The 26,403-nt window shown below is 43.1% G+C and overlaps 2 protein-coding genes and 1 long non-coding RNA gene across 5 annotated transcripts in view; 1 reads left to right on the plus strand and 2 right to left on the minus strand.

Annotated features, from left to right (window-relative positions):
• Positions 1–415: 415 nt before the first annotated feature.
• LOC106587782 (carnitine O-palmitoyltransferase 1, liver isoform) lies at positions 416–18,331 on the minus strand. 3 transcript variants are annotated; one of them, XM_045708590.1, is made up of 19 exons: positions 18,163–18,331; positions 17,355–17,513; positions 17,049–17,191; positions 16,752–16,923; positions 16,414–16,518; positions 16,129–16,266; positions 15,929–16,006; positions 12,163–12,270; positions 11,312–11,396; positions 10,423–10,618; positions 9,745–9,933; positions 9,312–9,417; positions 9,066–9,182; positions 8,498–8,662; positions 6,564–6,695; positions 6,038–6,190; positions 5,783–5,896; positions 1,962–2,054; positions 416–1,661 (listed from the first exon to the last, which is right to left on the minus strand). In XM_045708590.1, the coding sequence occupies exons 2-19, from the start codon at positions 17,493–17,495 to the stop codon at positions 1,575–1,577; spliced, it is 2,322 nt and encodes a 773-aa protein (XP_045564546.1). In that variant the 5' UTR covers positions 17,496–17,513; positions 18,163–18,331; the 3' UTR covers positions 416–1,574. The 3 variants fall into 3 exon arrangements, 2 of the variants coding, with proteins under 2 accessions (XP_045564546.1, XP_045564545.1); XM_045708589.1 differs by lacking the exon at positions 11,312–11,396 and adding an exon at positions 11,924–12,011; XR_006762197.1 differs by lacking the exons at positions 416–1,661; positions 1,962–2,054; positions 11,312–11,396 and adding an exon at positions 11,924–12,011 and having other exon boundaries at positions 8,394–8,662.
• Positions 17,756–26,403, plus strand: part of cars1 (cysteinyl-tRNA synthetase 1) — a 30,666-nt gene continuing 22,018 nt past the window's right edge. The window contains exon 1 of the mRNA XM_045708588.1: positions 17,756–17,862. Within this exon, the coding sequence (XP_045564544.1) occupies positions 17,826–17,862 (37 nt within the window). The 5' untranslated portion in view covers positions 17,756–17,825. The remainder of the gene's footprint in view (positions 17,863–26,403) is intronic.
• On the minus strand, positions 20,821–24,426 carry LOC106587887 (uncharacterized). The gene is made up of 3 exons (XR_006762198.1): positions 23,673–24,426; positions 22,076–22,320; positions 20,821–21,117 (listed from the first exon to the last, which is right to left on the minus strand). It is a non-coding gene; the product is annotated as an uncharacterized lncRNA (long non-coding RNA).

A 26,403-nucleotide genomic window follows, 5' to 3' on the forward strand; every position in this document is an offset into this window, starting at 1 on the left:
TAGATATGAGTTGCGCTGCGGGGAGACTTCTAAGTTCAGCCCGTGGATACGAATCATCAGTCTTCAACGTGGAAAGCCACAACAGAAAATGTTTCAGGACCTTAGCAGTGTGGTAGTGCAGTGCTTTTCAGCTGTGGACTATGACCCGTCAAGGCATACCTACCAGGCTTCTAGTAGATTACAGCGTCAGGGTGAAGAGGACACAGGAGAAAGGCCAAAGTGAATGTACTGGTATTGTAATGAAAGAGATCCATCTCCTGGGTTACAACGGCTATGGCAGTTGGGCTGACATCAAATCAAAGTGTATTGGTAGTGTACACAGTTTATCAGATTTTATAGCGGGTGCAGTGAATTGCTTGTGTTACTAGTTCCTAACAGTGCAGCAAAAATGTCAAAACAAGTTTACAACTATTAATCCACTGATAACATACACTTTTATTTTGGTATATATATGCTGTTTTACATAATTATAACGAAACATGTAACGCTATCGCCTCAGCAACAAAGGAATACCTTCTACAGCAGACATTTCTATATGATATTTCAAATACTTTTGAAATTCAAATGAATCAAGTTTAAATATTTGTAATTATACTTTACATCTAACAAACAAAATGTGACGTGTAATGCCTCATGGTGCAGTTTGAAGGAAGTTGAAGGTAGTTCGGTGAGCCATTGCTAACTAGCGTTAGCACAATGACTGGAAGTATATAGGTACAGCTAGCAGAGACATACAAATGGTATCCATGAGTTCATGTGCCTCTGGGTAAGTAGAAAAAGGGCTTAATTGCCAAAATGTAGCACTATGCCTTTAAGACTTTACCAACGGTACTAATACTGTAGAACATAGAGGGCCGGTTTCCTGGACACAGATTTAGCATAGTCCTGGGCAGAAAAACATGTTGAAAGGAGAATATCCATATAAAGTGCTTTTTAGTCCAGGACTTATGTCCGTGTCTGGGCAACCGGGCCTTAAGTATGATCCTTCAACTGTCACTAATCATACTATTGAAACGTGTCAGACTCTAGGCTGCTACGGTGTCCATTTTAGGACAGCATCACCTGTCCATGGAAGTTGTCCTAAAATGGATACCGTACCCATGCCAACAGTCCTTTTCTTGGTGGTACACAGAGCAATGGTTAAAACAACAACTGATATTAAAACCCAGAAACCAAAATACTTTTGCGCAGTTCAAAATACATAGCTAGCAGCTCAAAAGAATTTCACGCAAGACAGCGGGTGTACTGTAAGCGCTGACTGAAATGTTCACGGCCATTTGGTCACTTCACTCTCCAAATCTCACTTCAACTACCACAGTGCATTAAGACACCAGCACTTTGAAATGAGCTGAGCGTAACCTTAACATAGGACAACACATGGCAGCATGGGTCTGTGAGCTAGCATGCAATACACAACTTCAAATGGCAAAAACACCCCTAGTCATTCCTATACACTCTTATTTTGTTAATATTATATGATTTTTAAACGCATTCTAAAATCATAACACAGAATTTCATCTGAGTAAGCCTATGGAAGAGTTCAAGTTGAGGTTTTCTGGTAGGGGGGGAGAAAATCACGCCAAGGCATTTGCATCGAGCTGAAATAAGGCCAGGATGTCGAGCATGGCCTGTTTGATGTGGTTTCCAAAGCGATGAGAGTCCTATTGGACAGAGAGGAAACAATTTAGAATGGACACGTTCTAAAACAAGCTGATATAATAGAACGTGTCCATTCTAAAGTTAAGGCAAACTGATACAAAAGAACTTTAGAATGGACACGTTCTGAGGCAAACTGATACAAAATAACCTATATGGATATGCAGTTGGTATCAATAGTGGCTGGTCAGCCGTGAAATTCAGGTCTGTATGTTACCCAGGCGATAGCGATGTCTTTGTTTCAAGTGAGGACAGCTGATTGAAAGCAACATTCAAAGATAGGCCATGTGGATCAGCCAACTCACCGTCTCAGGACTCGAGTGCTTGCTGGAGATGTGGAAGTTAATGAGGTTTTCTCCCAAGATGATGTAGGACACACCATATCCATCATCTGCCACCTGACACACAAAGAGAGAAACAGAATCAGCGTGTGGAAAAGAGGATTACACGGCAGCACAGAGATAATCACACTATATCCTACTGGATTTTCAATTGCTAAAATTTGAGAAAACTTGGGCCTTTTAAAATGTTATTTTTTTTTAGATTTGTTTTTACAGGTTTTGCCCCACTATTTCTCAGATTTTACTGAGTTACAATTGGAATAAATTCAATAGGCCCCTAATGTATGGATTTCCCATCAAAGATGCCTTAAAAAATGTGGTTGTGGTTTGTTTTGGTAAGAAGAATGCCCCTACAGGTGTGATTACTACCTCTGAGGGTTTAGAGCTTGAGGTAGTCACCTCATACAAGTACCGTAAATTCCGGACTATAAGCCGCAACTTTTTTCCCAGGCGTTGAACCTCGCGGCTTAAACAATGACGCGGCTAATATATGGATTTTTCCCGCTTTCAATTTTTTTTTTTTAAACATTCTGTGACGTGCTCAGTTTTTTTGGCGGCATGAAGCTTTCATTAGACCAATGAAATTGCCGAACGGGTTAAGGTCAAACAACTTTTTAGTTTACTGTTTAGATTAAATCGAGCGCTCTCAAACTTCCCATCATTCTGATTACGGTAGTCATTTTGTCACCCTCATCATGGTAAAGACACGGAGAAATGCATATGATGCAGCTTTCAAGTTGAAGGCGATTGATCTGGCTGTTGGAAAAGGAAATAGAGCTGCTGCACGTTACAAGCCGTGTTTCGTTAAAGCCTATTTATTTTTGTTACAAGCCGTGTTTCGTTAAAGCCTGTGTAAAGTTCATTTGTTTCAATGTACCGGTAGGCACCTGCGGCACATGTGCGGCTTATTTATGTTCAAAATAATATATATTTTTAAATTCAGTGGGTGCGGCTTATATTCAGGTGCGCTTAATAGTCCAGAAATTACGGTACTTGGGAGTATGGCTAGATGGTATACTGTCCTTCTCTCAGCACATATCAAAGCTGCAGGCTAAAGTTACATCTAGACTTGGTTTCCTCTATCGTAATCGCTCCTCTTTCACCCCAGCTGCCAAACGAACCCTGATTCAGATGACCATCCTACCCATGCTAGATTACGGAGACATAATATATAGATCGGCAGGTAAGGGTGCTCTCCAGTGGCTAGATGTTCTTTACCATTCGGCTATCAGATTTGCCACTAATGCTCCTTATAGGACACGTCACTACACTCTACACTCCTCTGTAAACTGGTCATCTCTGTATACCCGACACAAGACCCACTGGTTGATGCTTATTTATAAAAACCTCTTAGGCCTCACTCCCCCCTATCTGAGATATCTACTGCAGCCCTCATCCTCCACATACAACACCCGTTCTGACAGTCACATTCTGTTAAAGGTCCCCAAAGCACACACATCCCTGGGTCGCTCCTCTTTTCAGTTCGCTGCAGCTAGCGACTGGAACAAGCTGCAACAACACTCAAACTGGACAGTTTTATCTCAATCTCTTCATTCAAAGACTCAATCATGGACACGCTTACTGACAGTTGTGGCTGTTTGCGTAATGTATTGTTGTCTCTACCTTCTTGCCCTTTGTGCTGTTGTCTGTGCCCAATAATGTTTGTACCATGTTTTGTACTGCTGCCGTGCTGTGTTGTCATGTGGTGTTGCTGCCGTGCTGTGTTGTCATGTGGTGTTGCTGCCGTGCTGTGTTGTCATGTGGTGTTGCTGCCGTGCTGTGTTGTCATGTGGTGTTGCTGCCGTGCTGTGTTGTCATGTGGTGTTGCTGCCGTGCTGTGTTGTCATGTGGTGTTGCTGCCGTGCTGTGTTGTCATGTGGTGTTGCTGCCGTGCTGTGTTGTCATGTGGTGTTGCTGCCGTGCTGTGTTGTCATGTGGTGTTGCTGCCGTGCTGTGTTGTCATGTGGTGTTGCTGCCGTGCTGTGTTGTCATGTTGTGTTGCTGCCGTGCTGTGTTGTCATGTTGTGTTGCTGCCGTGCTGTGTTGTCATGTTGTGTTGCTGCAGTGCTGTGTTGTCATGTGGTGTTCCTGCCGTGCTGTGTTGTCATGTGGTGTTGCTGCCGTGCTGTGTTGTCATGTGGTGTTGCTGCCGTGCTGTGTTGTCATGTGGTGTTGCTGCCGTGCTGTGTTGTCATGTGGTGTTGCTGCCGTGCTGTGTTGTCATGTGGTGTTGCTGCCGTGCTGTGTTGTCATGTGGTGTTGCTGCCGTGCTGTGTTGTCATGTGGTGTTGCTGCCGTGCTGTGTTGTCATGTGGTGTTGCTGCCGTGCTGTGTTGCTGCCGTGCTGTGTTGCTGCCGTGCTGTGTTGTCATGTGTTGCTGCCATGCTGTGTTGTCATGTGTTGCTGCCGTGCTGTTGTTGTCTTAGGTCTCTCTTTATGTAGTGTTGTCTCTTGTCAAGATGTGCGTTTTGTCCTATATTTTTATTTAATTTATTTTCATTTTTAATCCCAGCCCCCGTCCCCGCAGGAGGCCTTTTGCTTTTTGGTAGGCCTTCATTGTAAATAAGAATTTGTTCTTATTTAAATAAATAAGTTAAATATATATTTTTTTTTAAAGTAGGAGTGTGGATCAGAAAACCAGTCAGTATCTGGTGTGACCACCATTTGCCTCATGCAGCGTGACACATCTCCTTCACATAGAGTTGATCAGGCTGTTGATTGTGGCCTGTGGAATTTTGTCCCACTTCTCTTCAATGGCTGTGCGAAGTTTCTGGATATTGGCTGGGAACTGGAACACACGTCAATCCAAAGAATCCCAAACATGCTCAATGGGTGACATGTCTGGTGAGTATGCAGGCCATGGAAAACTGGGACATTTTCAGCTTCCAGGAATTGTGTACAGATCCTTGCAACATGGGGCTGTGCATTATCATGCTGAAACATGAGGTGATGGCGGTGGATGAATGGCATGACAATGGGCATCAGGATCTCGTTACGGTATCTTTGTGCATTCAAATTGCCATCGATAAAATGCAATAGTGTTAATTGTCCATAGCTTATGCTTGCTCATACCATAACACCACGGGGCACTCTGTTCACAATGTTGACATCAGCAAACCACTCGCCCACACGACACCATACACGTTGTGAGACCGGTTGGACGTACTGCCAAATTCTCTAAAAATGACATTGAGGTGGCTTATGGTAGAGAAATTAACATTAAATTCTCTGGCAACAGCTCTGGTGGACATTCTTGCAGTCAGCATGCCAATTCCACACTTCCTCAAAACTTTAGACATTTGTGGCATTGTGTCGTGTAACAAAACTGCACATTTGAGAGTGGCCTTTTTTTTGTCCCCAGCACAAGGTGCACCTGTGTAATGATCATGCTGTTTAAAATCAGCTTCTTGATATGCCACACCTGTCAGGTGGATGGATTATCTTGAAATGCTCACTAACAGGGATGTAAACAAATCTGTGCACAACATTTGAGAGAAATAAGCTTTTTGTGCGTATGGAACATTTCTGGGATCTTTTATTTCAGCTCATGAAACATGGGACCAACACTTTACATGTTGCGTTTATATTCAGTGTATGTTGTTGTTTTACATAAAGGTTTTTGAGCACCGGGATGAAGAACACAGACAATAAGATCGTGCGATTATGTTTTAAGGCGACATTACACTCCCGAATCTGGTCTGAAAACATCTGACAATCTTTAATGCTACTTTAAAGCCTAATTCATTTTGAGTAGAGCCCAATTGAGGTCAGGCAGGGAACTCACCGGACCAAAGCCTCCCCCGCTGGACACGTACTCCGGGTGTCTGGCCAGGTCAAACAACTCCACCTGCTGGAGGGGAGTCTGACTGGTGGACAGCCTCCAGGGCTCCGACAGCACCTATGAGAGGACACACACACGCTTTAACATACAAACCTCTCAAAGGAAAACAAACTGTATAAAAACGAAAAACACACAAAGATCTACATTCCACTTTAAAGATGAATAGTAACATCCACAAGTCAAAATACTGCATGTGACCTCTTTGAGGAAGGCCGAGTCCTCCCCCAGGTACTTGGAGACCACGTAGAGACAGAAGAGGTGGCGGTCGATGCCTCCTCCAGTCATGGCCAGCCGGTAGAGCTGCTGGTGTTTCGTCGCAGCTTCCTTCAACAGTTTCAGTCGCAGCTCTCTCTAAAAGAAGACAAGTAATGGTAGGAAGAAACAAGGAGACAATATGAAAGGAAAGGGGCATACCTAGTCAGTTGCACAAATGAATGCATTCAACCGAAATGTGTCTCCCGTATTCAACCCAACCCCTCTGAAACAGAGCAGTAAAGGGGTACGAAGTAAAAGGTGGAATCGGTCTCTTTTGGCCAATCACATCCAGATCTCACAATCTAACCATTTCTCCCATGAGCAAAGATAAGGAAATAGTTGGTTGAAGCATTTTTGGGGGGAATAAAATTTAAAAAAATAGTGTGTGTGTATATATATTTCATGAGGACTGACCCACAACTTTTCAGTTCCTGTAATGCTCACAGATCCACCATCACAGGATCCTTACCGGGTTGTCTTCCACCATGGAGCGGACGAAGGCACAGGTCTCCATGGTACAGGAACGCACCGTCTCTGTGCGACCCTCTCGGAACATGCGTGTCATGGACGCCTCGTACGTTAGACAGAACCTCCCCTTGTCCTGGAAGACAAATTCAATTTAATCAAATTTCATAAAACATTTATTTATCCACTCAGGGGTGAATAAGGAAAGTCAGGTTCAGATGTTTTTAAGAGTAAAGACTCAGTTAACAGTCTAATGTGTGGTTATAACATATTATAACTAGAGTAAAGACTCAGTTAACAGTCTAATGTGTGGTTATAACTATTAAAACTAGAGTAAAGACTCAGTTAACAGTCTTGTAATGTGGTTATAACATATTATAACTATTAAAACTAGAGTAAAGACTCAGTTAACAGTCTTGTAATGTGGTTATAACATATTATAACTATTAAAACTAGAGTAAAGACTCAGTTAACAGTCCTGTAATGTGGTTATAACATATTATAACTAGAGTAAAGACTCAGTTAACAGTCCTGTAATGTGGTTATAACATATTATAACTAGAGTAAAGACTCAGTTAACAGTCCTGTAATGTGGTTATAACATATTATAACTAGAGTAAAGACTCAGTTAACAGTCCTGTAATGTGGTTATAACATATTATAACTAGAGTAAAGACTCAGTTAACAGTCCTGTAATGTGGTTATAACATATTATAACTAGAGTAAAGACTCAGTTAACAGTCCTGTAACATATTATAACTAGAGTAAAGACTCAGTTAACAGTCCTGTAATGTGGTTATAACATATTATAACTAGAGTAAAGACTCAGTTAACAGTCCTGTAATGTGTGGTTATAACATATTATAACTAGAGTAAAGACTCAGTTAACAGTCCTGTAATGTGGTTATAACATATTATAACTAGAGTAAAGACTCAGTTAACAGTCCTGTAATGTGGTTATAACATATTATAACTAGAGTAAAGACTCGGTTAACAGTCCTGTAATGTGGTTATAACATATTATAACTAGAGTAAAGACTCAGTTAACAGTCCTGTAATGTGTGGTTATAACATATTATAACTACCGTAGAGTAAAGACTCAGTTAACAGTCCTGTAACATATTATAACTAGAGTAAAGACTCAGTTAACAGTCCTGTAATGTGTGGTTATAACATATTATAACAAGAGTCTCAGTTAACAGTCCTGTAATGTGGTTATAACATATTATAACTAGAGTAAAGACTCAGTTAACAGTCCTGTAATGTGTGGTTATAACATATTATAACTAGAGTAAAGACTCAGTTAACAGTCCTGTAATGTGGTTATAACATATTATAACTAGAGTAAAGACTCAGTTAACAGTCCTGTAATGTGGTTATAACATAACTAGAGTAAAAACTCAGTTAACCGTTCTGTCATTTGTGGTTATAACATATTATTACACATACAGTAGTATAAGACATAATAAAGGCCCATAAATGCTTAAGTAACAAGGCATTATAACTGTCGGCTAAAGCATTACAGATTTTTCTTGCTGGCACATTTTAGTCTTGTTTGGTTAATAAATAATAAAAGTATGTTTGTTATAGCTATCGTCCTTATTAAGGAGGATTTTTATCTCATCAAACTACAGATTGTTGACAGCACCATCCCTTAACACTGGTATTCATTCACATGTCCTAAGGAAGCTACATTCCCAACCTGGGTTTTCATATATCCATCCTACCCTCCTTCCTTCCAATTGCCTAGTTGGCTAATCAGCCAATGGACTAATCCAATCAGCTGATTCTCTTTACTGTTGCCAGTCAACAGGGGCAGAGATAAGGACCCTACCCTGAAGTGAGCCAGCTGCAGGGCGATCTGGATGAAGGCATCGGGGCAATCAGCTGATTCTCTTTACTGTTGCCAGTCAACAGGGGCAGAGATAAGGACCCTACCCTGAAGTGAGCCAGCTGCAGGGCGATCTGGATGAAGGCATCGGGGCTGGTACGACACTTTTTGATCAGGCCCTTCCCAAAGCAGTTGAAGGGGATGATGTGGGAGTCGACGTCGTCTGCCAGGGCCTTGGCCACCATCAGAGAGCTGGCGATGGCCGTCTGACACTGAAGCACCGCACACGGGGAACAAAGACACTGAATCAGCCCATTTCACTTGGGGTCTCTGATGCATTTGATCAAAGAGCCTCAGTTCTACATTTCATTTGAAGATTTGAGATGAGACTGTTGAGGGGGGGGGTCCTCAGAAAGATTAGAGCTCAGGTGGCTTAAAGATGTGAAATCTGAAGGTATTTCTACTGTCTAATCTATTATCACACTTGTACCAAACAGACAGGATCACTGGGGATCAGATTTGATCATTATAACAATGAAACAGAATGGAAAGGCCTGTGTGTGCATTACTGATGCGCATTAATTGATGATAATTCTGAAAACAATAAATCACTTTTGAAAAGGGGAACATCCCTACAACATTGTAGTTTAACCCAAACCCCCTGTGGTAGGCTACCTCAGCTGGGATGTTCCACTGCAGCCTCTGAGGGCCTGGGAGGGAGGGGTGAGGGTTTCCTTTGCAGTGGCCTTCCTCTGTGTAACCCAGCTTCACAGGGTCCATCGACAGCACATGCTACAATTAGACAATAACATCATTTAGAGACATTTGTTCTGCCAGCTATCTATTCCTGATAACCTATACAGACACACTGTAAACATTAACACAACTAAAGAAGCAGAAGGGCTCTACTCTGCTAGCTACCTCCCAGAGGTGCCCTATGATGGGGGCATCTGCCCAGCTGTGCTCCGCGTTCAGACCCATGGTCCCGTTCCTGAACACGATGAGGTTGAAGGACTTATCAAACCACCTACAGGAAAAAGACAAACACAAACCAGTGCTTGAGCATGGAGTAAGATACAAACTCTAATATTTAATTATAGAATTTTTTTATTTTTTATTATACAAGTATTTAAAAGTGATTTAATTTATAAGCATTCATAACATTTATGAAAATGTCTAAACAATTTATAAACATTCAGTAACATTCATAAGTAGTTAAAACAGCTTATTTTTGAACATTTTTGTAAAGGGTAATAAATGAGGGCTCAGGTAGATAATAATAACATTTCATTTGTAGAGCACATTTCCCACACTCCCTGTGCATAATATGAAGGATTGGAGCCCTTGGTCTCACCTGTCGTAACATTTGCCGTGCAGCAGGGACTTGGCATAGCTGTCCAGGGATCGGACAGGATCCTCAGCCTTGTAACACTGCTCTGTGTCGTCCAGGGTCACAAAGAAGGCAGCCTTCTCCACAGTGTCCAGGGCCTGCTGGTTCCTGCCCTGTCTCAGGTAGGCCTCGCGGGCTTCCGCCCAGGGCACTCTGCCAGGTAGGGTGAACATACCATTGGGGAAACTTTTTGATAAAATTATTTATTACAGACAGTGGATTTTTACACCACCTTCAATATTTGGGTTGATCCAATTCGGTCTGTTTGTGGGTTGGGATTGACGTGGGGTATGGGGGGCGAGGGGTATGGGGGGGCCTGAGGGGGATTTTTTTACATTTCTGTGAAATCCTCATGTCTTACTCATTGTTGGATCCAAATGTACTATATTTATTGAATATTATATGAATCCAAAAATTTTAAAAATTGCCAATTCGGGTACAATCATTTAAGTTAATTTCTCAAACGATTTCACAACAATCTGAGATGGTGGGTGTTTGTTAAGGTGTCTCTCAGTTGGTTGAGCATGGCGCTTGTAACGGGCAGTTCCATTCCAGCTGGGCTAACCATAGGAAGATGGACACGTCACGTTAGATAAAAGCATCTGCTAAATGGCATACATTACATGTGTAGCGTTAGCGTACCTGTCCCCAGCAGTGAGGGCGGCCAGGCGCTCCTCCCCCGGCTGGGGTTCAGAGGGGTCAGCCAGGATACGCTCCATCTGCTGCTCTACGGCCCTGGGCGACAGCACCTGACCGTCGTAGAACATGGGCACCTTGAAGTAGCGCCCCCGGTGGTACACCACGATGTGCCTGCTGTCCTTCATATGCTGGATGGTGTCTGGACAAGCACAAGGGTAGGGAGGGACAACTTTGTGTAACTTCCAACTAAATCTAAACCAGAATATGATTATGGATAAAAAGGAACTCTGATAAACTAAACTATTCACATAATTTGGACCTACTGAAGAATTAGCACAACAACAAAAAAAAAGGTGGAAACTGCAGTACTACAACATGTCTAAAAAGGGGTTTTCTAGCAACTAAGACAGCGTATCAAGCAGATACCTTGGAGAGACTAAATGTGCTTTGAACTGTTGTTTCAAGCGAAAGACTTGGGAGAGTGTGCTCTAAAGCACAAACTATGGTTGATGTCATTTCCAAGCAACTACAGTGGGATTCTTTGGCATGAAACAAAAGTTAAAAACACACAATGAAGAGGATTGCAATGAATCATGGGAGTCTATGGAGGTCTAATTCAGGACACTTTGTAGCCTAAAACAAATAGCCGATCTGTTATGTCAACTTGGCACTGAGAAAACAGCTCCATCCTGCGATGCCAGTTGACCTGTAAAGTGCACATTGATTGGATATATTTGTGCATAGTCTGCGTACATTTAATGTACACATTGCTAAATAATAGAATGATCAAATAATCTGTTCAATCTGCAATTGGTTCCACCCGTTCTATGGTTGTTAGAACTGCTTTAGTCTGTGTGATTGAGAGGCTGGGGAGGAAGAAGTGGCCATCTACCTGTATCTACGCCTGGGATACGACTGGTGTTGAACATACGCTCATATTGCGCTGAGCACATTGGAATGGTATTTTGAAGCATGAGCTGAAAGGCAAAAAGGAAAATAGAAAAAAATGAAAAATGACCAAAGCACGAAAGCCTGCTCTCCTAGAAACTGACAGGAGGGGAGCTACGGGGGGGATGGAGGAACCAGAACGGCTCACGGGAAAAGTTCTCCCACGGAAGAGAAGAGAAGACAGACAGATGGGTGGGGGATTTTAAAAAATACAACAAATTGAAGGGAATGATTGGAGGGGATGGGGAAGGGTTTGATAGCTGATCCTATTTCACCAGCATGTTACAGACTTGAGAAATATGCTTGTCTGGGTCAAAATAAACTATATTTCTGTACAATAGGTGCAAAAACAGTCATTCCAATAAGGACTTACAATCACTTACAGTGTCAGACTACCAAACAGTTATGAATGCAGGCCAAATGGGTGATACATGAGTTTGTTTTTATGGAACATGCTGGTGAAACGGGAATTCCATGGGGACAGGAATGGGGGGGAGGAATAAGGGGTGAGCTGGATCCAAAGTTGGTCTGTGACAATAACGCTCCCTCCTCTTACCCCGTTCCAGGCCTGGGAGGCGGGACGTATTGAACAAGCGCTCCCATTGGGCGGAGCAAAGAGGAACTCTTTTATCCAGTGCAAAGAGCTGCACCAGAGAAAACATCCCGTCCGCAAGTGTGAAACAGAAACAACCATATTTATGTCATTTGGTATGAAATACAGAGGGAAGAGGAACACACATTATGGTCATAAAGCAAATAGATAAGAAGCAGTGACCAAAAGTGAAGGCTATTTACCGGTTTGATCTGCGCTCGGTCCAGCATTCTCCTGTACAGCATGATGGCATGGATAGCATTGCCTGCCCGAGCGGCCTGCAGACTGGTGGGAAACACATACAGGAAGTCCTAAGAGAGAGGGAGTGAGAATGGAGAAAAAGCTGACAATCACTGAATGAATGATAAATAAATCTACAATTGATAAAGAGAAATATTGCCAAGAGAATCTGATCAAATAGAGTCTGATGAATTGCCAAATTGGTAAACATCCATAAACAAATATTATTATTAATAACACATACTTATCAAAGACAGTACAGTATGAAAATAGGCTAAAAGTGCTTCTCCAATAGAAATCCCTGATCATACTTGTAGGCGATGTCATGGAGGCGTTGGCTAGTTAAGCTCATGCGTAGAAACACGTCATCGGGTCTAACGGTCATCTCGCGCCGAACTGAGCATGTGCAGGCTGTCAAATCAAAAGCACTCCTTCCATATAACATTTAAAAACGCCACTCGCACATCTGAGCTGTCTTTGTTGCAGGTGCATGGTGACAGTTGAATAAGATGAGAAAAAAGAAGAAACCGGCACACTGCTCTCGCTAGCATCACTGCCCTCGCTAGCATCACTGCCCTCGCTAGCATCACTGCCCTCGCTAGCATCACTGCCCTCGCTAGCATCACTGCCCTCGCTAGCATCACTGCTCTCGCTAGCATCACTGCCCTCGCTAGCATCACTGCTCTTTAATAAGCTATACGTATCGGCCTTCAATATAGAATTGCTTTTATATTAAGTCCGCAAGCTAGATCCCTGCAATGTCTCATTGAAGATCCAGATGACTCTTCTGGCCTCTCCGGACTAAATCCTAATTATGATAAGTGGACCTACCATATTACATAGTGGATCTTTTACATTGCAGTTTACCTATAAAATGGGAAGTAGACATACTTGGTATTCATATCACAAAATATATAAATGAGCTCTCCACAATGAATTTCAAAAGAAAACTAATAAAAATAGACAGGATCCTGCAAACATGGAGAGGTAAATACCTGTCTATTTATGGGAAAATTGCTCGCCAGCATCACAGCTCTCGCTAGTACCACTGCTCTCGCCAACATCACTGCTCTCGCCAGCAGTGCACTAGTATCACTGTTCTCGCCAGCATCACCGCTCTCGCCAGCATCACCGCTCTCGCCAGCAGTGTGCCAGCATCACCGCTCTCGCCAGCATCACTGCTCTCGCTAGTACCACTGCTCTCGCTAGTATCACTGCTCTCGCCAGCAACCTGATGAACTCCTTTGTCAGCATCACTTCTCTCGCCAGCAGTGCGCTAGTATCACTGCTCTCGCCAGCATCACTGCTCTCGCCAGCAACCTGATGAACTCCTTAGCCAGCATCACTGCTCCTGCCAGCATCGCTGCTCTCTTCAGCTCCCTGATGAACTCCTTAGTCAGCATCACGGCTCTTGCCAGCACCACCGCTCTCGATAGCACCACCGCTCTCGATAGCACCACCGCTCTTGATAGTACCACCGCTCTCGCCAGTACCACCGCTCTCGCCAGCATCACCGCTCTCGCCAGCATCACCGCTCTCGCCAGCATCACCGCTCTCGCCAGCATCACTGCTCTCGCCAGCCGTGCGCTAGTATCACTGCTCTTGCCAGCATCACTGCTCTCGCCAGCAACCTGATGAACTCCTTTGTCAGCATCACTTATCTCGCCAGCAGTGCGCTAGTACCATTGCTCTCGCTAGTACCACTGCTCTCGCCAGCAACCTGATGAACTCCTTAGCCAGCATCACTTCTCTCGCCAGCAGTGCGCTAGTATCACTGCTCTCGCCAGCATCACTGCTCTCGCCAGCATCACTGCTCTCGCCAGCAACCTGATGAACTCCTTAGCCAGCATCACTGCTCCTGCCAGCATCGCTGCTCTCTTCAGCACCATGATGAACTCCTTAGTCAGCACCACCGCTCTCGCCAGCACCACCGCTCTCGCCAGCACCACCGCTCTCGCCAGTACCACCGCTCTCGCCAGTACCACCGCTCTCGATAGCACCACCGCTCTCGATAGCACCACCGCTCTCGATAGCACCACCGCTCTCGCCAGCATCACAGAGAGCATCACCGCTCTTGCCAGCATCACCGCTCTCGCCAGCAACCTGATGAACTCCTTTGTCAGCATCACTTCTCTCGCCAGCAGTGCACTAGTACCACTGCTCTCGCTAGTACCACTGCTCTCGCCAGCAACCTGATGAACTCCTTAGCCAGCATCACTTCTCTCGCCAGCAGTGCGCTAGTATCACTGCTCTCGCCAGCATCACTGCTCTGGCCAGCACCACCGCTCTGGCCAGCACCACCGCTCTGGCCAGCACCACCGCTCTCGCCAGTATCACTGCTCTCGCCAGCACCTGCCATACAGATTACAAAATAGCTGGGAAGAGATTGTTGATGTACAAAATTCCATGGCACAGAGTATATAAAACAATGCAAGATTCAAGACTATTGTACAGAATTCTTGCAACCAACAAAATGTTGAATATTTGGGGCATACAATCATCGCAGCTCTGCAGATTTTGTTGTGAGGATACAGAATCAATAGACCATTTGTTTTGGTATTGCCCTCAGGTAGCCTGTTTCTGGTCTCAGGTTCAGGAAGAGCTGAAAAATCAGAACATTAATCTAAAATTTACCCTAGAAATAGCATTTTTGGGAGATCTGGAGAGACCAGGTCAGTCAATTACTAATCTTCAACTCGCAATCTGTGGATTCTATTTGATTAGATAGATTCAAAGTGTGTTAGAAATCACAACATAGTTGAAAGATATTTGGTGCGTAGAAATCTGAAGAGGGTGGCCAGCAGAGATAGGTGGGAGGGGCTGAGGGTTAAGATGTGGAACTGGAGACAAGTGGGAGTGGAGTTGTTGAGTGGGGGATAGAATGACAGTCAAAGACAAAAGTAAAAAATGATATTGCCTGAGGCTGATGCCGTGCAGGTGCTTGTACACATGCATATACACACGCACGCATTCAAATGCACACGTGCACACACACGGAAATATTGCCACACATGCACTGAAACTTATCCAGTTGGCCTTGCTGTTTAGATTACTGTTGTCCTTGATGTCTGTTGTTTTCCTTTGGTTTTCTCTATTGTTCATTTTGTTGGTTTGGGCATTGGGGGACAGTGGCTTGAGGGGGTTTTGGGTGTGTGGAATGGTGGGAGAGGTTGTTTTTTTTCAGAGGGTGGGGACTATGGGGGATCTTGGATGGTTGAGGGGCAGCTCTCAGCAACTGTTGGGGGTTCTTGGAGGGTTGGTGGCCTGGCGGTTGGGGGCTTGGGCCGGTGGCCGATAGGTCGCAGGTCGCGGGTTCATGTCCCCGTTTTGGGAGATCTGTCGACTGGTTGCACCTGTGGGTTGCTCTGGATGGGAGTCTTTTAGATGACTGAATGTAATGTAAATGTTAAGCGGCTTCACTGCGGGTACATTGTATGTTTTAATGGTTTTTGACAAAAAAATGTAATGTGTCAGTTTCACGAGGTTGGAGTAATAACATGTTCAACTACTTAAGACATTGGCTCTAATCTAGGTTGTGCCTTTACATTTCGAGAAAATAAATAACTTCTGAATAATCTTTCACTTCTCAAACCCCGGCCTGGTCTGTCTGGTCTGTTTCACAAGCGTTCCTGGAAGTCTTGTGATGTTGCGCCCCTGGGTTCAGTAAGTCTGTGATATTATTACATTCCTAGCAGCTTGATTATATATAATGCTAGTTCTGACTCTTACCATTGCATAGTAGTTGCTGTTGACCATGATTGGTCCACGGCCTCTTAGGTAGATGTACTCCTCCCACCAGTCACTGACCTGAGAACAGCAAGACAAGCAGGAAGATGGACATTTCGGAATCATACGAAAAGCTTTGGAAAATTAATGAAGCTATCTAAGAAAATCTGATGAAAACAATATTTAATTCAAATGTGACTTACATAGTTTGTAGCCCACCAGGATTTGAGTTTCAGGTACCACTGAAGTTTAGGACCCAGGCCTTTCTCAAAATCCTTGGCAAGGCCCTCCATCCTCAAGTACTGTTCGTCGTCCATGAGCGGACGGGCAGATTCAAGGTACTAGCAGAGGAAACATGTATGACAATCTAACATTCACACCTTCAGGAGTTCAATAAACAGTCACATTGTACCCCTCTCGTAAACGGTTTTAATCCATTGGGGAAAAAAGATGGTTAAGCGGAAATGTGTTTTGTTTCTGTTGCTCACTCTATTGATGGTGTCTTTCACCGAAGGCAGAGGGAGCTGTGGTAACGATGTCTGGAAGCTGTACAACTGGGGATTCCGCCTTCCGGAGAAGATTTTCACCAGTACCTGCACTCACAATTATGGGCTGGTCTGTTAAAGGGGAAGTCTACCTTCAAATAAAAAGGATCATATATAAAATATATTTTTTTTCCCACCAGTCTTTTGTTTATTTGGTCTGGGGAAAATATTTCTGACATGATATGAACCTTCTAGGTATAATATTTCTGTAGCCCCCACCTCTACCCGGCATTGGTTTCCCACGAGGCAACACGTGACATGGTCGTTTGCAGTCGACTCACCAGCCAGATGCGTGTCCTCCATGGCACAGTGCCGTGACGGGCATACATCCATCCATGCCAGGAGAGCAGCCACTTGAGTGAAGTTCGCATGGTGAAAAAAATGGCCACCCAGAGCCCTGTGCCAACTAGTACACCGCCAACCACCTGCTGGTTCTCAAAGGACATGTAGCGACTGCAAGGAGAGAGGCAAAGCATCACTTACTGGCCATAAACATCCATCAATTGTAATTTTATCTATGTGATTCTATATTTTTCAAAGTTTAGTCAGCATCACTGGATAGTGAGTTGAGACTTTACCTAACAGGCAGGTGAGCACCCACTTTGGTGAACAGTGCCAAGGAAGGGTCAGCTTGGACGTACTTTGCCCTCCCCATGTACAGCCCCACCACTAACATCAGGCCGGTGGGACTGCCAGGGTACACCCCGGTCATCACCCCATTCTGTAGAGGAAAATATATTCAGCTGTTTGACACATCAACGTCACTGTTGGTTGTATTTACGTTATCTGATGTTGTTGAATGTCTGGTATAACTTGATATTGGTATGCCTGGTGGCAAATTTCCCTTGAGACAAAGTTTGAATACAATTTAAGTGTTGGAGCACCTTGAAGCGGATAAACTTTTTCTTCCAGGAATGCAGGCCAGACAGGTAGATTTGTCTCAGGGCCTCGTGGCTCAACTGCAGATCAATGCCGTCTGGAGAGACGGTGAACTGGAACGCCACAGCCTGGTGAGCTTCTGCCATGACTCTGCCAGAGGTACTCTACAGTCGAAAACGCATGACAAAACATCACCAAAACATCATCACATGATAAAAACTGAAGCACACTAGAATAAAATGACCTTCTCCCGTAAGCTACTTAGGTAGAAAGGACCCACCCACTCTCATGAGATACTTAGAAAGGACCTTCTCTCAAACAGACGTGACAAGTGGGTGGGAAACATTTGTTCCATTCAGTGAGCAAAAATCTAGTAACGTGATGGTGTGATAAAGCAGTGCTATTTGAGTTTGGCCAATGACAGATGCGCAGCACGACTGCATAAAACACAGCCTGAAACGCAACCAACCTGAATCATGGTCTCCAAGCAAGATAACGGCACAGACAGAAGGGGTTAGTTATAAATATCTTTGATGTCAGCTAACGTTAGCTAGCTAGCTAGCTAACGTTAATGCCGGATCAACTTTGTGTATTCCAAGACAGAAAGATACTAGCCAGTTGCCTTGTTTGGTTAATATAGCTAGTTGTGACATTCATCCGTTAACTGTCCGCTTATACTGCCATTAGCGAACTAGTTAGCTAGCTAACGTTAGCTAGCAGCAAATTGTGGGAAGCGCCGGCTAGTTAGCTATGTTAACGTTAGCTAGCTAGCTAAATCGTTTGATATCAGGTGAAATCAACAATCAAACTCACGTAGTATCTTCAAATGGCTCCTTTTCAAATATATTTTACTTCAAAAAACATTTCAGCAGCTATTTCAACGACACCAAGTTAGCTAGCTACTACACGCTGGGTAGTGGGCTACGTCGGACGCTCTGGCACGTTCCAGGTTGCATAGATAGGGCATATTCAAGGCTGACTGTCTATCCCAAGGGGCCAAGGTTCCGGTCTAGAATCACGGTTTCGACTGCTCCTATAGTTTGGCTTCGGTACTGCAGTTTAACTGACATCCGTCCCAGAAAGCGAATTTCCATACACGACCACATAGTGAAGTCAGATTTGAAAATGCATAATAAAGACACTTTAGCATTACTTGACTTGGGCAGGATCTCACCAGAGATGAGTACCAGCACCTCACATATTCTACTGCTTGAGCTCCTGTTCGTCTTATAGAATATTAGCTCAAAAAGTATTGTGGAGCTCCTGCACCTAAAGTTTGTACCGGAACCTAAGTCAAGAACTGCACTTTAGTCATCAGCTTTGTGCACAAAACATCCATTGAATTATTCAAATAATTGTCACTGAGGCAGATTTTTTTTTTTTAAGTATCACTCACAGCCAAAGATATTAACATGTTATATTCATCCAATGTCTGCCATGTTTTTGGATGACGTAGTCGCTGTTTGCGGCACAGCAGGTTGTCTAGCACCTGCCTATCCTTTCTTTGGATTGGTGGATACATCTCGTTATTGTAATTCTTTTTTGAATATTTGATGAGGGTTGTTGAAAACAACTGCCTGTATTCAATGAAGAGAGATGCTACCAGCCTCATGCCATTTTTAAACAATATGGCATGAGGGGGTGCGGTATATGGCTGATATACCAAGGCTTAAGGCTGTTCTTACGCGCAACGCAGAGTGCCTGGATACAGCCCTTAGCCGTGGTACATTGGCAATATACCGCAAACCCCAGAGGTGCCTTATGGCTATTATAAACTGGTTACCAACGTAATTAGAGCAGTAAAAATACATGTTTTGTCATACCCGTAGTATAAGGTCTGATATACCACGGCTGTCAGCCAGTCAGCATTCAGGGCTTGAACCACCCAGTTTATAAATATGCATAACCATCTTGAGACTCTGATATAAAGTGTTTTTTCTCAAAGTTGCCGGGATACCACGTGTCCTACTTATATCAGTAAATTCGTAACAACCTGAGCATTACGAAATGTCTATTCAACCTCACCAAGCAAATAAGACATACATTTTTTTTGCTGACCAAAATCGAAAATTTTTCATTGACCTCCATACAAAAACTCCTTAGTTGGTGGGCAAAACAACGAAACACTGCTACCTGCTGGAGGGAGACAGACTTTCTGCCGAGTTGGGCCTCTCTCTTCCCCTCTGGTGCTAGTGCACTTCTTCTTCGGTGAGGCCAACGGCCTGGGAGGACGGGACACCACCTCTCAACACACCCATTACTCTTTTAAAGTCAAATTTCTTACACCCAAATACTTCTCTGCAGCTGCAACCACAACCTTTATTTTCTGCGACTTCCGTTCCATCCCTGCGGTACAGTTGATAATCATTGCTATAAATGCTAAGAAGCCAATCTTACTTAAGCATATGTCACTCATTGGCCATCTGTTGGCACAGATCTGCTACTCACACAAATCCTCTCAGGATCCCTAACCCTTGACCCATCTTCCTCTACTTTCTTCACTGCCTCAGCATACGACGCTACTCAGCGCTACTCTAACCCTGGTAACCTCAACCTGCCTCTCTCGCACTGGACACTTCTGATTCCCTGCACCATGAGCACCCCTACAATTAACATATACTGCTTCTCTACTTATACTACACATTCCTTTGTCTCATGCCCTTCTACACACCTAGGTAACCACCCTCCTACACACTGCTGCCACATGCCCGTAAGCTTGACACCTGTAACAACGTAATGTATTCGCCACAAAATCTCGTACGGGATAACTGAAATATCTTAACATCACTTTGTCGGACAAAGACTCAACATCAAAACTCAAAAGAACAGACAATGACTCTTCTGTTTCAATACTCACGCCACGCTGTCTGCGTCGCACCAAACGACGTGCATCACAAACACCGGGAATCTTCCCCTTCATCTGGTCCACCTTCACATGTCCTGCTACCCCAGTAATCACTCCTTTCAATGGCGCCCTGTTCTTGACAGAAAAAAAAGTCACCGCTCTTGTCCTTATTCGTGTGGCGGAGAGCGCCGACTCCCTCTGACCAACAGAAACACAAACAATTATCACAAGCCCACTTCGGTTACCTTCAACCGACTCCTCAGCACCCAACTCCATTTTCACGCACCCTGAAACCACATATGAATCAGCCTAAAGGCAGGGGTCCACTTTCTCCAAAAATGTTACTCCTACCATCACAGACTCATCTTTATCCTGACCATCGGTGCAAGGCTCGGGCTCCAAGAACCTCACCAAACCTGCCACCTCTGGTAATTCGCCCTCATTCGCTTCCATTTCGCCTCCGGAACTGGATCCGGCGTACGGCTCACTCTGTTTGCACTTGCCACCAGCCTTCCTTCGACCAAACATCTACCTTTTTTCTCCAACATCTTTAACAGATTCAATCCCACCCTCTGCCTCCCTCACTCTCTTCAACCTCTACCTCTTTCCTTCCATTCTTCCTCGGTATTCCACGTATACATCTCCTTGTGATAATATTGCACTTCTCCTAACATACATTTCGTTCTTGCCCTCTCAAGGGATGCCATTTCCTCCACCCTTGATCAAAGTTGCTATGACCGGAACTTGATGCTAGTGCACATGAGATGTTGCTCCTTATAACCTGGATACAACCCAGATATAGACAGTCCATGTATCGGCGTATACAAACGCTAGTAGATTACCTTGAAAAACTAAGGTTGGACATCTTGGACGCAGTCTCCAGTTGTTATTATACCTCAGTGGTCTAAGCTGGGCAGATAAACCTGTATGGATGTAAATCATTGACATAATGATTTGAGCATGTACAATAGATTTGTAGTTGTAAACACAATTTTCAAGTGTGTAACTGATGAGTTGTGAACATGAAGGGGGGAAAAGTGTAGTTGTAATCGCATTCGCTAACTTGTAAGATAATATTTGTAAACAATAATTACACCTGCGCATGTCAATTTTGCACACTCAGACTTTTGGCAGTACTTTAGCGCCCTACTGTGACAAACATATTTGTAGATATGCAAGTAAGGAGAGAGGAGCAGAAGCTCTGAGAGGTGGGACCTGTTTCTTATAACCAATTAGATTTGGTTTTCATAGACCAGCATACTCTACACTGGTTGGTTGGTTGGTGACAGCTCACACGGGCCGTGTTGTCTAGCGCAACCACCTGTCAATCACGACCTGCGTCACCAGTTTACCACAGACTGATTGTCCAATGTCCACCAATGAATCCTAGCTGTCATAGTGGGTACGTTTAAATGCCTTTCTTTTATGGCTAGGTAGCAAGTCTTTTTTTCTTCTTTGTAATACATTTTGGAAGCAAATGTTTTTTTTTTAACCTTTATTTAACTAGGCAAGTTATTATCCAAGTCATTGTTATTAAGGGTTTGTAACTAACGTTGTAGTCTGATACTAGCTCCCAAAATCGATTAAGTAAAGTTATTTTGCAAGCTATCTTTAAGCTATCAAAACGCTAGCTTAATTCTGTATGGACCATAGCTAGCTAGTATAATCATTTGAAAATAAATCATTCACCTGCTAAGACCTAGTAACAGACATAAATCCCATGATTTACTGATCACCCAGTTAGATCTGGAGTTTTAAGAAAATCATTTATTTTGCTTTGACATTGGCTTTATTCTGTACTGCCCTTTGATTAATGTAAAATCTTATCTAAACCATTTACAATTGTCTGTACGAGTCACAGAGAGGGTAGTATAGACTTACTTTTGTAAGTATTAATTGAGGAACCAGGTGAGAAGGGACACAATGCTGTTGGCCGTCATGTCCTCTGCAGCCAGTTCCTGCACCCTCATGGACACAGTGTTGTGGTAGAGCTTGATTAACCTGTCAAGGTGTTGTAATGTGTTGGGAAGCACTGCACCAGCTTCGCTGCGGCCTCCAGCCTTGCCCATGGCGTGCTGCAGCACTATCCACAGTTGATTGGCCAGGTCGTCCAACAGGCCGTACACCTTGGCAAAGTACAGTGCATTTGGAAAGTATTCAGACCCTTGACTTTTTCAAAATGTTATTACGTTACAGCCTTATTCTAAAATTGATTAAATCATTTTTTCCCCTCATCAATCTACACACAATACCCCATAATGTCAAAGCAAAAACAGGTTTTTACACATTTTAGCCCTGAGACACCTATGACTCCTACCACTTAGTACCTCTAGTTGGGTCTCCGGTTAGGTTACTTTATACCAACCACTCGGGTTCCCGATAGACTAGTTAACCAGATGCTAAAAATCCTCAATTAATCAAGTCTATTTCAGAAACCTAGAGTAAAATGCCATGCACTTGTATTTGTATTTATTATGGATCCCCATTAGCTGCTGCCAAAGCAACAGCTCCTCTTCCTGGGGTCCAGCCACATTAAGGCAGTGTATACAATTTTAAAAACATTACAATACATTCATAGATTTCACAACACATTGTGTGCCCTTAGGCCCCTACTCCACCACTACCACATATCTACAGTACTAAATCCATGTGTATGTGTGTGTGCCAATGTTTGTGTTTCGCAGTCCCCGCTGTTCCATAAGGTGTTTTTTTTCATCTGTTTTTTTAAATCTAAAATAACTGCTTGCGTCCGTTACTTGATGTGGAATAGAGTTCCATGTAGTTCTTTGTAGTACTGTGTGCCTCCCATAGTCTGTTCTGGACTTGGGGACTGTGAAGAGACCTCTTGTGGCATGTCTTGTGGGGTATGCATGGTTCTCCGAGCTGTGTGCCAGTAGTTTAGACAGACAGCTCGGTACATTCAACACGTTAATACCTCTCATAAATAAAAGTAGTGATGAAGTCAATCTCTCCTCCACTTTCAGCCAGGAGAGATTGACATGCATATTATTAATATTAGCTCTCTGTGTACATCCAAGGGCCAGCCGTGCTGCCCTGTTCTGAGCCAATTGCCATTTTCCTAAGTCCTTTTTTGTGGCACCTGACCACACGACCGAACAGTAGTCAAGGTGCGACAAAACCAGGGCCTGTAGGACCTGCCTTGTAGATAGTGCAGAGCATCACTTTATTATAGACAGACTTCTCCCCATCCTAGCTACTACTGCATCAATATGTTTTCACCATGACAGTTTACAATCTAGGGTTACTCCAAGCAGTTTAGTCATCTCAACTTCCTCAATTTCCACATTATTTATTACAAATTTGAGTTGGGGTTTAGGGTTTAGTGAGTGTTTAGTGAGACTCTGTGACGAAAATCAACAGTGAATTAACTTGATATACACCTTCAGTGCCCGTAACTAAACCCAATTTTTTTTGTGGTCTATTACAATTTTCAATAACAAGAAAACCGGTTTCCTACCTTCTACAACTTCATAAACAGTTTTTTGTCTCACGCCTCAGGATGATCAGTCCCTCAGACGGTGTAAAAAAACCCTCTAACAACTACTTTAACACACTTCTATCAATGAGGTAACCTTAAGAATTCCTCCTATAATTTTACTTTAACTAAGTACAATAAAAATATGAATATAATAAAAATCTAGATATAATTTAAGCTAAAAAGCTACAGCAAATATCTTCTTCCTGCAGGTGACCGGTTCTTCTAGCATGCCTGCTAATCTCCTTCCTTTCTGCTAACTCTTTGTGGCTAACACATGCTCAAATTACGCACTCAGTGGGTCACACCCAAAGCGGGCATTGCTCAAAAGGTTGTTTTTTCAGCACCCCCTAACCCCCGCCGTTTTCTCACCTAAGCAGGACGTATGGTTCAACCTCCTGGCTGCTCTGACCTTTCTGGATCAAACTAGCACCCTTTTATATACTTCATTAACTTTAACTTTTAAAACATACATTTTTAAACAACCTTCCTTACTCCACTCAATTATAATCTCACTCCAATCTAATTTATTAACTCCTACCTAACTCCTAACCCCCCTTACATCCTAAACTTCTAATATTTTAAACATTATAACATCTCATTGCTTTAATTACTTTAATCACCCTTTAATATCTCCTACTGTATATTTCCTAATCACCCTTTAATATCTCCTACTGTATATTTCCTAATCACCCTTTAATATCTCCCACTGTATATTCCCTAATCACCCTTTAATATCTCCCACTGTATATTTCCCCATGTTTTCAACCTTTAACATTTAACATATTTAACATTTACATTATTATTTTACAAAATTCTAGTCCCAATTAGTTTCTTCTTCTTTTCTTTAATCGATGTCAATTCCCTCTCAATGTTCATTCTTCATTGTGCTCTGTGTGTAAGTGAATGTGAAACTTCTTCATGTGTGTGTGTGTGTGTGTGTGTGTGTGTGTGTGTGTGTGTGTGTGTGTGTGTGTGTGTGTGTGTGTGTGTGTGTGGTTGTATGCAAGTGGGGCCTTCCTACCCATGCCCTCTGTCACTAAAATGTCCCAGAAAACTGGGCCTTAGCCTACTACTCTTGACAACACGATGTGGTTGGCTGATACCTAAAATATCTATCCAGAAAATCGAATGTGTACATTGCACAGTAATATCGCTATTGCTAATATTTTACCTCACCACGGGTTCAGTGGAGGCTCCTCAGAGGGCCATCCTCCTCAGTGAATTTCTTCTTTTTTTTTTAAATAGTGAAACATTAAAAAAGTTATCCTTTTTACATAAAACTATACTAAATATATTCACGTCACTAAATAATTGATTAATACACATTGTTTTGCAATGAAGATCTACAGTAGCCTAAACAACACTCTGTAGGGTATTACCGGGGTGTAGCCGGAGGACAGCTAGTTTCCGTCCTCCTCTGGCTACATTGACTTCAATACAAAACCTAGGAGGCTCATGGTTTTCACCCCCTTCCATAGACTTACACAGTAATTATGACAACTTCCGGAGGATGTCCTCCAACCTATCACAGCTCTTACTGCATGAACTGACATGTTGTCCACCCAATCAAAGGATCAGAGAATCTAGTACTGAAAGCATAAGCTACAGCTAGCTAGCACTACAATGTATAAAATGTGGTGAATAGTTGACTCTAAGAGAGAGAAAGACAATAGTTGAACAGTTTTGAACTCATTTATTTATTTAAAAATGAAGTAGAAGCGAGAGAGAGCGAGAGAAAGAGAGCTAGCTATATTTAGTTGTATTCTTTTCACTAAGCTAGCGAATGCAGCTAGCTAGTTTAGCCTACTCCAACACCCAGCTCAAACAGAGAGGGATGCTATGTTAGCTAGCTGGCTATGGCTATCCAACACTGGAACTCTTCCAAGAGTAAGCTTTTGGTTTTATTAATTTATTGCCACCGGGGCCGCCAGTGTAACTGCTTGCCAACTGTACACTGTTACTGCATAATTGGAAAGGGTTAACTAACGTGTTAGTTCTAGTAGCTATGTTGACTATGACGTTATTAGCTAATATGGTGACAACGATGTAGGCTGTGTGTAGCTGTTAGCGGTTATGATATGAAGGTTTGGAAGTTTTTTTCACCTGGTCACAGACAGCTGATGTGTTGTGCACTGAAGTCCACAAGCAAACTGAAAAGGTGAGAGGAGGAAAGCATGTAGATGTGAAAAGGAATTATGCAAAAAGCAAAATGTTCATGCTGTTTGTGTGTGGCTGCTATGAAAGTGAACTGTATTTGCGTGTAATCGGGTGTATTTATTCCGCCGATTCTGTTGAACGTTTCTTAACTGAACGAAACGGGGATAAACATACCTGAATTTGTCCAATAGAAACTCTTGTTTGCAATTGTTGGACTAAAGATTACACCCTGTATCAGCTAGATGCAGGCAAGAGTGTGCAAGGTGGTATTGAATGTGTCACTGTCTGTCACCTTGATTACTCACATTTTTCTCTCGACCTGTGCACCTACTTTGTAAACGTTAATTTAAAGGCTAGGTTGTAGCAACCTCATGATGGGTTTAGGGAAAATTTGAGTATCATGTAGTAGCCAAACCTATTGATGTTACATTGCGCGGGGGAATGGAATATGAATGACAGTCATCCAATATGGTGTAATAGAAATAAGGACATGCTCATGAAAACAATAATCGTCCTCCCACATCCTAAACGGCACCGACCACCACTGCATTTA

This window comes from Salmo salar, chromosome ssa26 (assembly GCF_905237065.1).
Source record: "Salmo salar chromosome ssa26, Ssal_v3.1, whole genome shotgun sequence".
Taxonomy (NCBI): Eukaryota; Metazoa; Chordata; class Actinopteri; order Salmoniformes; family Salmonidae; genus Salmo; species Salmo salar.